This window comes from Balaenoptera musculus, chromosome 19 (genome assembly GCF_009873245.2).
Source record: "Balaenoptera musculus isolate JJ_BM4_2016_0621 chromosome 19, mBalMus1.pri.v3, whole genome shotgun sequence".
Classification (NCBI taxonomy): domain Eukaryota; kingdom Metazoa; phylum Chordata; class Mammalia; order Artiodactyla; family Balaenopteridae; genus Balaenoptera; species Balaenoptera musculus.
Window position 1 is genome coordinate 8,089,594 of NC_045803.1, and position 13,834 is coordinate 8,103,427.

At 54.0% G+C, this 13,834-nt stretch overlaps 1 protein-coding gene across 2 annotated transcripts; it reads left to right on the forward strand.

Moving 5' to 3' along the window:
* The first annotated feature begins 68 nt into the window (after positions 1-68).
* Positions 69-13,356, forward strand: RASIP1 (Ras interacting protein 1). Of its 2 annotated transcripts, XM_036834171.1 has the most exons (12): positions 69-321; positions 558-698; positions 1,298-1,977; positions 3,457-3,812; positions 6,827-7,480; positions 8,185-8,222; positions 8,455-8,606; positions 8,725-8,828; positions 10,561-10,804; positions 11,010-11,182; positions 12,227-12,374; positions 12,949-13,356. In XM_036834171.1, exons 2-12 carry the CDS (start codon positions 562-564, stop codon positions 13,146-13,148), a joined length of 2,886 nt encoding a protein of 961 aa, XP_036690066.1. In that variant the 5' UTR covers positions 69-321; positions 558-561; the 3' UTR covers positions 13,149-13,356. The 2 variants fall into 2 exon arrangements, with proteins under 2 accessions (XP_036690066.1, XP_036690067.1); XM_036834172.1 differs by lacking the exon at positions 6,827-7,480.
* The last annotated feature ends 478 nt before the right edge of the window (positions 13,357-13,834 follow it).

Genomic DNA, 13,834 nt, shown 5'->3' on the forward strand with positions numbered 1-13,834 from the left:
GGGATGGTCTTCTGTCTGAGGGAGAAGGGGCTGGGAACCTGGTCCTGTGGGTCCTGGAAGGGGCCAACTGGCTGCGATGTAATTCCAGAATCAAGGAGTGGGGCCGGGCCAGCCTTCCCCAGGTCTCCTCCCCCAGGCCCGGTCCCCTCACAGGACGCCCCCTCCCCGCTCTTCCTGCCGGTTTCCTCTTGCCTTTTCCTGTCCCCCACCCAGTGCTGGGAGCTGGGGCAGAGGCAAAGGCTGAACAGGAGCAGCGGGGTCAGGAACCAACCAGGGCAAGCGGAGACAGGGCCCCCGGGTGCTGCTGGGACCCGAAGCAGGGTAAGAGCTGGGGACCCAGGAGTCCAGCACCCTCCTCCCTCAGACCCAGGAGTCAGTCCCCAGCCATCCCCCATCCCAGCAACCAGCAATCCGGGCTCCCATCCCCTCCTCCACCCAGATTCTGGAGTCTGGGTCCCAGACCCCTCCTCCCTCTGACTCAGGAGTCCAGGTCCCCCTTCACCCCATCCCTACCTCTCAAGGCCTCAGGAGCTGGGGCTTTATCCACCCTCCCTTAGGGCCATGCTATCTGGTGAGCGGAAGGAGGGCGGAAGCCCCCGTTTCGGGAAGCTCCATCTCCCGGTGGGCCTGTGGATCAATTCTCCCAGGAAGCAGCTGGCCAAGCTGGGTCGACGCTGGCCCAGCGCTGTCTCTGTCAAGTGAGTGCCCACCTCCTCACGGTTGCTGCCCCTGCCCCACCTGCCTCCCATCTGTCCCTGTTTATGACCCAGTCCCTGCACTGGGTAATGCCAGGGAACCGGAAAGAGTTGGCTCCAGTTCCTGTCCTGAATGGGCAAGTGAGATGGCAGGCGGTAGGGGACAGTGGGCCCCAGTGATATAGGGTCCGGTGAGGGAAGTGCTGGGGCTGGAGATGGGCTTAGGCCGGTGGACACGGGGATAGGGACACAGGACGAGTAGCAGTTTGGTTCACCTTCCTCCTCTCCCTGCTCACCTCTTGGAATTTCCTTCTGTGGGACTCGCCTTTATTTATTTATTTTCTCTCCCTCGCTCTCTTTGCCTCTGGCCTCTGCCCACGCCACCCCCCATCTCTATACACCCCGCGTCTCTCGCCCTTCTGTGGGTGTTTGTCCCCCACTATCTCTGGGTGTCTGTCCCTCCCTTTCTGGGTCTCTGTTCCTCCCCGCCCCCCCCCACTCTGGGTCTCTGCCCACCTCTCTCTTTCTCTAACCCCTACCCCCGTCTCTGCATGTCCTTCTGGTTCTCTCTCCCGTGTCTCTGCTCGCCGGTGGGCTCCCAGGTCTTCGTCTTCGGACACGGGGAGCCGCAGCAGCGAGCCGCTGCCCCCGCCGCCGCCGCACGTGGAGCTGCGGCGAGTGGGCGCGGTCAAGGCGGCCGGGGGAGCCTCAGGGAGCCGCGCCAAGCGCATCTCTCAGCTCTTTCGGGGCTCGGGGACCACGGGGTCCGGTGGCGCGGGAGCCCCCGGGACTCCGGGGGCCGCGCAGCGCTGGGCCAGCGAGAAGAAGCTGCCGGAGCTGGCGGCGGGCGTGGCCCCCGAGCCGCCACTGGCCGCCCGCGCCACGGCGCCCCCGGGGGTCCTCAAGATCTTCGGCGCCGGGTTGGCTTCGGGCGCCAACTACAAGAGCGTGCTGGCCACGGCGCGCTCCACGGCGCGCGAGCTGGTGGCCGAGGCGCTGGAGCGCTACGGTCTGGCCGGCAGCCCCGGTAGCGGCCCCGGCGAGAGCAGCTGCGTGGACGCCTTCGCGCTGTGCGACGCGCTGGGTCGGCCCGCGGCGGGCGCCATGGGCAGCGGCGAGTGGCGGGCGGAGCACCTGCGAGTTTTGGGCGACTCGGAGCGCCCACTGCTGGTGCAGGAGCTGTGGCGGGCGCGGCCCGGCTGGGCGCGGCGTTTCGAGCTGCGCGGCCGCGAGGAGGCGCGCCGCCTGGAGCAGGAGGCCTTCGGAGCGGCAGACGGCGACGGTGAGCTGCGGGGGTGGGAAGCCGGATTCTGGGGGCGGGGCCTGTGGAGGGATGGGTGGGGCTTGGGCGGGGCCAGTGTGGGCGGGGCCTGAGGGACTGTTGGGACAGGATGGCGGGCGCCGGGGGAGGGGTCCGCGGGACGGGGACTGCGCGGGACCTATAGCACTGGGTCTAGGGGAAGGCGAAGGTGGAGCAGGACCTAGGTCAGCCAGATGGGCTAGGCCCGAGGACTTTGCCCTTGGGATAGGTGCAGAGTTGATGGGCGTGGTCCTGATGGCAGATGGCCTCTCAGTAGTAGGGTGAATTGGCTCGTGAGGGGCGGGGCCTATGTAGAAGGAAGCTAGAAGGGGGACGCGCTTGGAAGGTGAGGAAATGGGCTATTAGATCAGAGCCTAAGAAAGGGCGGAGCTTCAGAAGGGTGGGCCTTGGACCAGGTGACCTTAGGCTGGGTTGGCTGCAAAGCCTGAGAGGGGGCTTGAGGGTGGTGCACGGGAAATGAAGAGGTATTTGTATTGGCCAAGGACCAGGCTCCTTGGGGGCCTAGTATTTGAGAAGGCCTGGCCTGGAACAGGAGGTGCGCCTATGATGAAATAACAAAGTCGGGGTGCACAGTCTGGCAGGGGTGGGGCCGGGCTCACAAAGATAGTGTCTGCTCAGGGAGCCTTCTCACAGCTTTTCTATTCCCGAGTCTCCCTTTGGGAGATAGAGTGGTGTAGCAGTTACACTCATGGGTTTTCTTCGCCGGTTAAACACAGCAAAATCCTAGGCGAAGATTCAACGATATAATGCATATAAAGGGTTTTAGCACAGGGCTTGGCATATAGTAGTTGCTAAATAAAGAATGGCAATTATAACCATCATTGCCTTTCTTTTCTTTTCTTTTCTTTTCTTTTTTTTTCCAAAAAGCATTCACTGAACACCTTCTGTGGGCCACACATTATTTAGGGCCCTGGGGGAATACAGTGGGGACATTGACAATTCCCGCCCTTCTAGATTTCACAGCCCAGTGAGAAAAACATCAGTTCACTCATTCAGCTCATTTCCACTGGGCACCTACTAGATGCCAGGGCTGTGTGTGACAAAGTTCGGAGTGCCAGTGGTGCCCTTCTCTGCTTCGACTTGGAATGTCAGGGAAGGGTGTTCAAGAGGAGGTGGTTTCTGCTTTCCTTGGGGCAGAATCTTCTCGGTTCTTCGTGAACAGTTCTAGTGCCTAGAACAGTGCCTGGCACATAGTAGGGGCTCAAAAAATATTAACTGAAAGAATGAATGAATTTATGAGCTGAAATTACAAGATGGGTAGGAGTCAAGCAGGAAGTGTGTTCCAGGCACAGGGAACAGCATATGCAAAAACCTAAATGTGGGAAGCAGCCTCACCTCTTTGCAGCCAATTGTCTCTTTAGAATCTCTAGCTCTCCGAGTCTGGCTCTCCCTAGGTCTCTTTCCAGTCTCCCTCTCATCTTTCTCCATCTCTCTCGGCAGGCACGGGCGCCCCCTCGTGGCGGCCACAGAAGAACCGCTCCCGCGCGGCGTCAGGTGGGGCAGCGCTGGCCAGTCCTGGCCCGGGGTCGGGGTCAGGGCCCTCGGCTGGGTCCGGGGGCAAGGAGCGCTCGGAAAACCTGTCCTTGCGGCGCAGCGTATCGGAGCTCAGTCTGCAGGGTCGGAGGCGGCGGCAGCAGGAGCGCAGGCAGCAGGCACTTAGCATGGCCCCAGGGGCAGCTGATGCCCAAATCGGACCTGTAGACCCCGGCGACTTCGATCAATTGACCCAGTGCCTCATCCAGGCCCCCAGCAACCGCCCCTACTTCCTGCTGCTGCAGGGCTACCAGGACGCCCAGGTAAGCGCAACCTCTCCTAACGAGAGACCTATGCCCCACCCTTCGGTTGAATGGGTGGCAAAACTACAACTCCCAGAATCCCGTGGGTCGCGTTAGTCTCAGATATGTCAGAGAAGAGAAAGGAAGTGGTGGAGATAGATGTCGGAGAAGGATTTCACTGGAGGGACAAGTAGGCGATGATTCATTTCTTTCAAAGTTGGGAGAAAGCAGTGTCTTCCTCCAGGGAGAATGCGAGAGCCCACTTTATTTTATATTTTATTTTATTTTCCCGCGCTGCGCAACTTGCGGGATCTCAGTTTCCCGACCAGGGATTGAACCCGGGCCACAGCAGTGAAAGCCCGGAATTCTAACCACTAGTCCACCAGGTAACTCCTGGGAGAGCCTATTTTAGAAAGGTCTTCTTGGAGGCCTCTCTTTCTTGAGGGAGAGTAATGGAAGAGTATCTTTTGGGGAGGGAGATAATTTGATTGATGTCTGGAATCTTGTTCGGGGTAAGCCTATGTTGTCTTAGGAGGAATGGATTGAATCATTTTTTTAAAAAATATTTATTTAATTAATTTATTTTTATTTTTGGCGGCCTCGTGTCTTAATTGCAGCATGCGGGATCTTTTGTTGCGGGTGCGGACTCTTCGTTGCGGTGCAAGGGCTTCTCTCTAGTTGTGTCGCGCGGGCTCTGTACTTTGCAGCACGCGGGCTTAGTTGCCCCGCGGCATGTGGGGTCTTAGTTCCCCGACCAGGGATCGAACCCGAGTCCCCTGCATTGGAAGGCGGATTCTTTACCACTGGACTACCAGGGAAGTCCCTAAATCATTTTTTAAAGTTGATGGTTTACTTTGGAACGATTGTGAGCATTGTTGATGGGGGCAGGTGGTAGTGATACTTCTATTTTATATATATCAGTGGCAATAGGAGAACTTGTTTGAGTGTTGGGGAGCAAGAGAAAGAAAAGATTAGTGGTTGGGGGCCAGTGGTAAGTTATTTCATTAAAGAAATGTCATGTATTATTGGAAATATTCGCGTGTGTGTGTGTGTGATAATTAGGAGAATCATTCTTATGGTTTTGTCTACCTTTGGGTAACAGTGGTACAGCCAAGTTCAACAGGTACAGCTGGGATCAATGGGAAAGCCCACTCTAGAAGATGGTGGAGTTTACTGAACAGTTCCATTTTTACTCTCAGAGAGGGATCCAACTGGGTTAGGTCACTTGGCTGTGTATATGGGTGAGAGGTTAAAACTATTCAAAGAACTTGCATTGGAGGAATTCATGCTTCCTTGTTGGGGCAACAGGACAGGGCAAGTTCATTGTAGGAAGGGGTTTGTGTATATTACAACAGCCCATTCCTCCAGACAAGGTTGGTGAATAGGAGGCTCTATTTTGGAATGGTGGTCAAGTTGGAAGGATCTATTCTGGGAATATAAGAAAGTACGTTATGGGAAGAGAGGGAAACATTGGAAACATCCATTCTTTCAGATGGGATTCATGAGAAATTTCTTTGTAAGAGGCTTCATTGGAAGTGTCCATTCCTTGGGTACAGGAGTAAGAGTTTAATCTCTTGTAGAGAGGAATTTGTTTGCATTCATCTATTCATGGGTGTCTGTAATGTGAGAGTTCATGTGAGGTGCAATGGAAGAATCCCTTCTTGGGCTAGGGAACAGGAGAGCGCATTGTAAAAAGGGGGTTCAGGTATTCTGGATCATTCCATTCCTCCAGACAGGGATGAAAAATAGGAGATTCTACCTTCAGAAGGTGATCAGAAATATGGAAAGATCCATATTTCTCAAGAGGCAAATGAACCAATACATTGTAGTAAGGAAATTTAGAAATGTGCATTCATGGGGTGGAGGTAGTGGGAGAGAGTTCAGTGTAGGGAGGGGATTTATGGATATCAGGATGACTGTTTTCTCAGACATGAATGGGGAAAAGAAGTGTCTACTTTAGGAAGGGGGTCAGACAGAGTGCTTCCATTTTTATAGGATGCAGATGGGAGAGTCATTTTTAGGAAGGGGTCTTCTGGAATGCACCTCTTCATTTGGTGGATGAAATGGGACACTCCATTATAAGAAGAGGGTCTCCTTGAAAACATCTATTTATGAGATGGGGTTACTAGAAGTGCCACTGTATGGAGATCTCCTTGGAGATGTCCTTTTTGGGGATGGGAATATTGAGAGCATCCATTGATGGGAGGGAGAGTGTCTTTGGAATCCTCCATCCTGGGAGTGGGGGGAATAGGTGAGTCCATTGTAGAATTACAGCTCCTTGGAAGTAAATTCATGGGGTGGGAAAAAATGAGAGTCCATTATAGAAAGTGGGTCTCCTTGGAAGTGTACATTCATGGGGTAGAGATAATGGAAGAAACCTTTGTTCAAAGGGGACGTCTCTTTAAAGGTATCCTTGCTTTGGGAATATTGAGAGAAACTATTATTGGAAGGGGAAATGTCTTTGAAAGCCTCCATCACAGGGGTGGAATGATGGGCAAGTGGGGACTGGGGTAGGGAAATGGGAGAGTTCCTAGGAGAAAGAAGGTTTCCTTGGGAAGGTCCATTCTTAGAGGGTGAGGGTAGTGGGACAGTCCATTTTAGTAATGGAGATGTGGTGTCCTTGGAAGCACCCATTCTTTGGGCTGGATGTTACGGGAGAATCCACTGTAGGAAGGGATTGCCTTGAAGGAGTCCATTCAGAGGAGGTGAGAAGATGGGAGAATCCATTGGAAAAAGATCTCCCGGGAAGCATCCATTCTTTGAGGGAGGGAAATGGTAGAGCCCATGTCAAGAAAGGGGTTTCCTCGTATCCAGTCTTCAGGATGGATGTTATGGGACAGTTCACCATAGGAAGTGCCTTTGAAGAGTCCACTCATGGGAGGTCGGAGGTAATTGGTGAGTCCTTTGGGATCCCAGGAGATCTCCTTGGAAGTGCTCATTCAAGGGACCTGGTCAGTTGTGGGTAAGGGATTTCCTCAGAAGCATCCAGTCCTCGTGGAGTGGTGTCCTTTAGTGCATCTTCACTTTCCCTCCAGGACTTCGTGGTGTATGTGATGACGCGGGAGCAGCACGTGTTCGGCCGGGGTGGGAACTCCTCGGCCCGCGGTGGGTCCCCAGCCCCGTATGTAGACACCTTTCTCAACGCCCCGGACATCCTGCCGCGTCACTGCACAGTGCGCGCAGGTCCTGAGCCCCCGGCTATGGTGCGCCCATCCCGGGGAGCCCCGGTCACGCACAATGGGTGCCTCCTGCTGCGGGAGACCGAGCTGCATCCGGGCGACCTGCTGGGGCTTGGTGAGCACTTCCTGTTCATGTACAAGGACCCCCGCGCTGGGGGCGCGGGGCCGGCGAGGCCTCCGTGGCTGCCCGCACGCCCCGGGGCCACACCGCCGGGCCCCGGCTGGGCTTTCTCTTGCCGCCTGTGTGGGCGTGGCCTGCAGGAGCGCGGTGAGGCACTGGCGGCCTACCTGGACGGCCGCGAGCCCGTGCTGCGCTTTCGGCCGCGCGAGGAAGAGGCGCTGCTGGGTGAGATCGTGCGTGCCGCGGCCGCCGGCGCCGGGGACCTGCCGCCCCTGGGGCCCGCCACGCTGCTGGCGCTGTGTGTGCAGCATTCAGCTCGGGAGCTGGAGCTGGGCCACCTGCCGCGCCTGCTGGGCCGCCTGGCCCGTCTCATCAAGGAGGCTGTCTGGGTGAGCACTGCCAACCTGCGTCCAGTCCCATCTGCGCCCCAAGTCCTTTCCCGAGCCTCCTCTCGCCACCTCCAACCTTAGTTTCGTAGTTGGGCAGGACAAAACTACATCTCCCAGTATACCTCAGGAGGGGGCTTGGGCTATTAAGCAAGGGGCCCCAAGGGATGCTGGGAGTTGTGGATTAATCCACAGTGCTTAAAGAGAAGACAGTACAGTAGTACCTATCTTTGCAGCCGAGGGATATTGGAAGAAACCATCCTGGGAGATGGGGTAGGGGAAGAGATCCCTGAAGGTTGGAGCCGTAGTGGGCGAGGCCATTCTTGGAGGCGAGTGAGAACAAACCCACCGGACCAGCAGATGGATCTGCCAGGGAGAAGCCATTCAGAGTTGGGGTTGGGGGAGGCGGGGAAAGTTCCATCCTATTGAGCTGGGGCCTAGTTAGAGGAAAGGTTTAGGAGGTTTTTTTGAATAGGGGGAAACTCCATCTGAGCAGAAGTAGACCTAAAGGGAGACAGACCACTCTTAATCATAGGGGTGTGTGTTTTAAACTGTAAGAAGAGGATTGACTATTCCGAAGCTTGAGGATCAGAGTCCATTTGAAAATTGGGGAGAGTCTCTTGTCAAAAAGGAAAAATCAGGGCATTAACTCAGAGGCCTCTCTTCCTCATCCACCTCACCTTAATTCTGATCTTACTGTTCCACAGGAAAAGATTAAGGAAATTGGAGACCGTCAGCCAGAAAAGTAAGAGAAACTCTGGGGAGAAGGGTCTAGAGTGATGTAGGGGTCAGGATTCTCAGCCAGTTCTATGTTCACATTTCCATGCATGTTTTAGTGCAAGCTTCTTTGGGACTCAACTTTTCTAGTTGTGAAATGAGGGTTGGACTCTGACCCCAGTTAGACCCAGGTCTCGGGGTTTGGACATTTTGCGGGGGGGAATTGGGCAAGGATTACAAGTCCCTTCCCCTTTTCCCAGCCACCCTGAGGGGGTTCCTGAGGTGCCCTTGACCCCTGAGGCTGTGTCTGTGGAGTTGCGGCCACTCATGCTATGGATGGCCAACACCACGGAGCTGCTGAGCTTTGTGCAGGAGAAGGTGCTAGAGATGGAGAAGGAGGCCGACCAGGAGGGTGAGCTCTGACCCAGGCCCATGCTTGTCCAAGCCTCCTGCCGTTCCCTGCACCTGGGGACCTGGGCTTCTGCCTGGCAGCCTCTGGTTCTCCCTCTCACTCCTATGCCTGTCCTCAGACCCACAGCTCTGCAATGACTTGGAATTGTGTGACGAGGCTATGGCCCTCCTGGATGAGGTCATCATGTGTACCTTCCAGCAGTCTGTCTACTACCTCACCAAGGTTGGCCTTGACCCCTGCTTCCTGTTTGGCATAGCATCACTTCCTGTTTGAACTACATCACATTGCTCTGGTGTCACTTCTTATTTGACCTAGCAACATTTCCTGCTTCTCTGACATCACTTCCCATGTCCCAGGCCCTCCCCCACTTCACACTTTGCTGTTCTGATACCACTTCCTGTTTGAGCTTACATCACTTCCTGCCTTCCTGACTTCTCTTCCTGTCTCCGCAACTATCCCCTCCTGATAGGCTGACTTCACTGCCTGGTTATATCACTGTTATATCAAGCTCCTGTTTTCTAAGTCCACTCTTAAGTCACTGATAAGTTAGATAGATAGATAGATAGATAAATATAGATCAAATAATACTAGGCACTGTCATTTAAATTAAACCTCTTTATTCAGGCCTCACTTTCTGTGTTTGCTGACCTCACTTCCTGTAGCTTTGAATTCATTCCCTTTTCTGAGCCACAAACCTTTTTCTCCCTGGAGTGCCCATCCTGTAGGGCCTGCTTCCTGCCCCAGTCCCCCGCCACCACTCTTTTTTTTTTTAATTTTATTTATTTATTTATTTATTTATGGCTGTGTTGGGTCTTCGTTTCTGTGCGAGGGCTTTCTCCAGTTGCGGCAAGCGGGGGCCACTCTTCATCGTGGTGCGCGGGCCTCTCACTATCGCGGCCTCTCTTGTTGTGGAGCACGGGCTCCAGACGCGCAGGCTCAGTAATTGTGGCTCACGGGCCCAGCTGCTCCGCGGCATGTGGGATCTTCCCAGACCAGGGCTCGAACCCGTGTCCCCTGCATTGGCAGGCAGATTCTCAACCACTACACCACCAGGGAAGCCCGTTTTTTTTTTTTTTAATATTTATTTATTTGGTTGTGCTGGGCCTTAGTTGTGCTGGGCCTTAGTTGAGGCAGGTGGGCTCCTTAATTGTGGCACGTGGGCTCCTCAGTTTTGGCATGCGAACTCTTAGTTGTAGCATACATGTGGGATCTAGTTCCCTGACCAGGGATTGAACCCAGGCCGCCTGCATTGGGAGCATGGAGTCTTATCCACTGCACCACCAGGGAAGTCCCACCGCCACCACTCTTGCACTTAATATTGCTTCTTGGAATTCTCAGGGTTTCTGTCTTATGTTGGGCCTCATTCCTTATCTGTAGAATGAAAGGGGATATTTTGGGACAGGTAGTCTCTGTGTTCCTTGAGCAGCCTTGATTTGTGAAGCCCTTTCCTCCCAGGCTTCACTTCCTGTACATCCCTGCCAAGTGTGGTTTTATTTCTTCTTTGGCTCTGACCTCATTTCCTGTCCTTGGCCTGATCTCACTTTCCACTGGCTAACTGCCACCCCACTCCCACTTCCTGACTCTCCATTCTTTTCCTTTCCTTCGGGAATTCTGGATAAATAATTCTTTGATTGAAGGGAGCCTCTTTTTTCAATGTCCTTTGTCCTCCTTGAGCTGTCTCTGTTGAGAACTACATCAGAGGTGGTCTTAAAATACCCAAGACACTTCTGGAAAGCCTTTCTTAAACTTGAGGTATCCCAGGCCTGATGAATGCTAGGAACCTATGTGGAAAGTAGGATTTTGCTCATGGAGACCTTTAGGGTGTTGAAGGTAGAATGGACTACAATTCCCAGAAGCCTTTGGTGGAGCTCCCCAGTACCTTTATGCTTTACTACCCTGAAGCTTCCAGGGAGTTGTAGTCCAACCCCTTGTTTGCACCTCTGTGTCTCCTCAGACTCTGTATTCAACGCTGCCTGCTCTCCTGGATAGTAACCCTTTCACAGCTGGGGCAGAGCTGCCAGGGCCTGGAGCCGAGCTGGGGGCCATGCCTCCAGGGTTGAGACCTACCCTGGGCGTATTTCAAGCTGCCCTGGAACTGACCAGCCAGTGCGAGCTGCACCCGGACCTTGTGTCTCAGACTTTCGGCTACTTGTTCTTCTTCTCCAATGCATCCCTTCTCAACTCGCTGATGGAACGAGGTGAGGGTGGGTCTGGAAAGGGGCCGGGAAGCAGAGACAGGAGCCACTGAGACCTGCATCAGTTAAGACACATCAGAGGCTCAGGCCTCATCTTTAGGGACTCTGGAGAGCAAGCTCCAGATCCCAAGCTGAAGAATAGGAAAGGTCTGGGACGCAGGAGGGCAGAGTCCGTGCACCCATTGCTTCTCACACTCTTCCCCCACAGGTCAAGGCCGACCTTTCTATCAATGGTCCCGAGCTGTCCAAATCCGAACCAACCTGGACCTTGTCTTGGACTGGCTGCAGGGGGCTGGGCTGGGTGACATTGCCACTGAGTTCTTCCGGAAACTCTCCATAGCTGTGAACCTGCTCTGTGTGCCTCGCACCTCCCTGCTCAAGGTGACTCCTGACCCCTGACCTCTGAGTCCCCAATCCCACTCATCTGTCCTCTGTATTCAGCTTACCCTTGGATCTCCCCTTGGACTCCATGTTATCCCCAGTCCCAGTTCAGACACCATGGGTGATGCATCAGCAGCTAGAAGGAAGCCAGCCACATAAATGTCCAAGTTTGGCTGCATCTGAATCCCAGTTGGACTTATTAATAATAGTTTCCAGGGTCCCCTCCTTCAGACATGCTGATTCAGGAAGTCTGGTATGGGACCAAGGAATGTGGCATTTAAAACATTCATTGAACGTAAACTACATGCCAGATACTGTGTTTAGCCCTTCTCACTGAATGCTGACTAAGCCTCGTGAAGTAGGTTATTAATTGACAATTTGGTTCAGACAAAGAAACTGAGAATCAGGCAGGCTAGGTCACTTGATTTCATTTATTTACTTTTATTTATCAAACTTTTACAGAGCATTTAACAAGCACCAGTCAGAGTTCTGTGTACTTTACAATCTTGCCATATTAAATCGTCCTAACAACCCTGTTAGGTAGTTCCTGTTCTCCCCCAATTTACAGGTGAGGAAACTGAGGCACAGGGTTTGCGAGAAGGCAATGAGTAGCCTGGGACTTTTGAACCCAGGCAATCTGGGTTGAGTCTCTTGTTTTAACCACAGTGATGATTCTGTTGCCTAGATCTAGGTTAGGTACAGAAAATTTCAAACGGTTACAAAAAGTAGCCACAGTAGAATAATGAACACCTATGCACACAGTAACATAAACTAATGGTCAGTTTTGTTTCTTCTCCACCCCTGCCTACTCCTACCTCCTCATGTATTCCGAAGCAAATCACATTTTTCTTTTTTAAAGCTGAGAGTATGCCCTTTCCCACTATCACTTTGGTGACAACCATGTCTCACAGTACCTGGAAGACATTGCACAGACATCACTGTCTACCCACTACATCCATGCCCTCTTCTATGGAGGGCCTTCCACTTAGGATTTCTCAGCTGCCCCATAATGATCGTAGATTTTTCACCTCATCTTCCCACCAGGCTTCATGGAGCAGCCTACGAACTGACCACCCCACACTGACCCCTGCTCAGCTCCACCATCTGCTCAGCCACTACCAGCTGGGTCCTGGCCGCGGGCCTCCACCTGCCTGGGATCCTCCCCCTGCAGAGCGAGATGCTGTGGACACAGGTGAGGAGAAATAGGGACAGAGGCATTGGGGCTGTCAGCTTTCTTCTGTCCTCAGGACCTAGGGATCCATGCCCCAGCTCCTTCCTCCTGGTCCAAGATTCTGGACCCCTAGCCCTCTCCTGCCCCGGGATCTAAGTGCTGCATCCCAGGATACAGGATTCTCCCCCAGGATACAGGAGTTCAAGCCCCCAGCTCCTTATTTTTTTCGCAGCGGTTCAGGTCCCCAGCCTCTTTCCCCCACAAACTACCTTCCTCACCTAGGAGACCGAGTTCCAGGCCCCTCCACTCTAAGGAATCTGTACAACGAAGTTCCCAGTCCTTCCTCCTTCCTTCCTAATGGACCCAAGAACCCAACTACATCGCCCGTTTCCCAGGCAACGGTGGCCTTTCATAGTCTGAACTACAGCTCCCATGATGCTTGGGGACTCCCAAGAGTCGCGTTTGAGGGGACCCTGCTCCAGGAGCTGCCGGGGGTTTTTTCCTTCCTTCGGGCGTGACGCAGTCTGGGCTATCCCCGACACTGCTGCCTCACGCCCATTTTCAGAATTTAACTCCGACTTCTTCGGTCTCATAGGGGACATCTTCGAAAGCTTCTCCTCCCATCCTCCCCTCATCCTGCCCTTGGGCAGCTCGCGCCTCAGCCTCACCGGTCCTGTGACGGACGACGCCCTGCACCGTGAACTGCGCAGGCTCCGCCGCCTCCTCTGGGATCTTGAGCAGCAGGAACTGCCGGCCAATCACCGCCACGGACCTCCCGTGGCCACGCCTCCTTGAAAACCAATAGCAAACGAGCGCGCGAACCTTGAAAATTCATCGGCTTCTCTAGAGTCTGTTTGAGCGCAGAGCTTTCTGGGAGTTGTAGTTTTTCCCCGCGTGGAATGCTGGGAGTTTGAGTTTGGGGGTAGTAGAGGATGGGACCGTGGGAAGATGGGTTTGGGAATTTGAGTGCCAGGAACAATAAAGGTATCTGTGGTATTGGCAATGCCTCTATTGTTAAGACTCGGGAGCGGTAGTGATGATTTTCTGTGGAATAAGGCATCAGGGCCCTTGCCTGGAGCATTGGGCTCCTGCCGAATCCTCCGTGATATTTATAGCCACGGCCTCAGCTTGCCCTCTTGCATGTAATCCAATCCAGGAGCACTGTGGCCTCCCACGCATCTCAGAACAGAGCCCTAAACTTGTTCTGCCAAAGATCAGGCCCTCAGTCCTGCCAGTGGGAAATAGCCAGCGCTCCCTTCGACCTCCCATAGCCCATCCTCCAGCCTCCTCCCTCAGACCCAGGAGTCTGGGTTCCCAAGCCCCTTCTGGACCTTTCTGCCTGTCGGGCACACTGATGAGCCTCAACGTTTCTTGTCCCTGTTCTGGAATCCCTCTTCCCTCACATCCGAAAGTGTGGGCCCGCAACCCACTCCTCCCTCGGGCCCAGGAGTCCAAGCCTCTGCCTCTTTTTCTTCAAACGC

Coding starts and splice junctions, on each gene's coding strand:
- RASIP1 (XM_036834171.1), top strand. CDS start 562: ATGCTATCTGGTGAGCGGAAGGAGGGCGGAAGCCCCCGTTTCGGGAAG. Junction 8,607..8,724: donor GAAGGAGGCCGACCAGGAGG/GTGAGCTCTGAC, acceptor GCCTGTCCTCAG/ACCCACAGCTCTGCAATGAC. Junction 10,805..11,009: donor CAACTCGCTGATGGAACGAG/GTGAGGGTGGGT, acceptor CTTCCCCCACAG/GTCAAGGCCGACCTTTCTAT.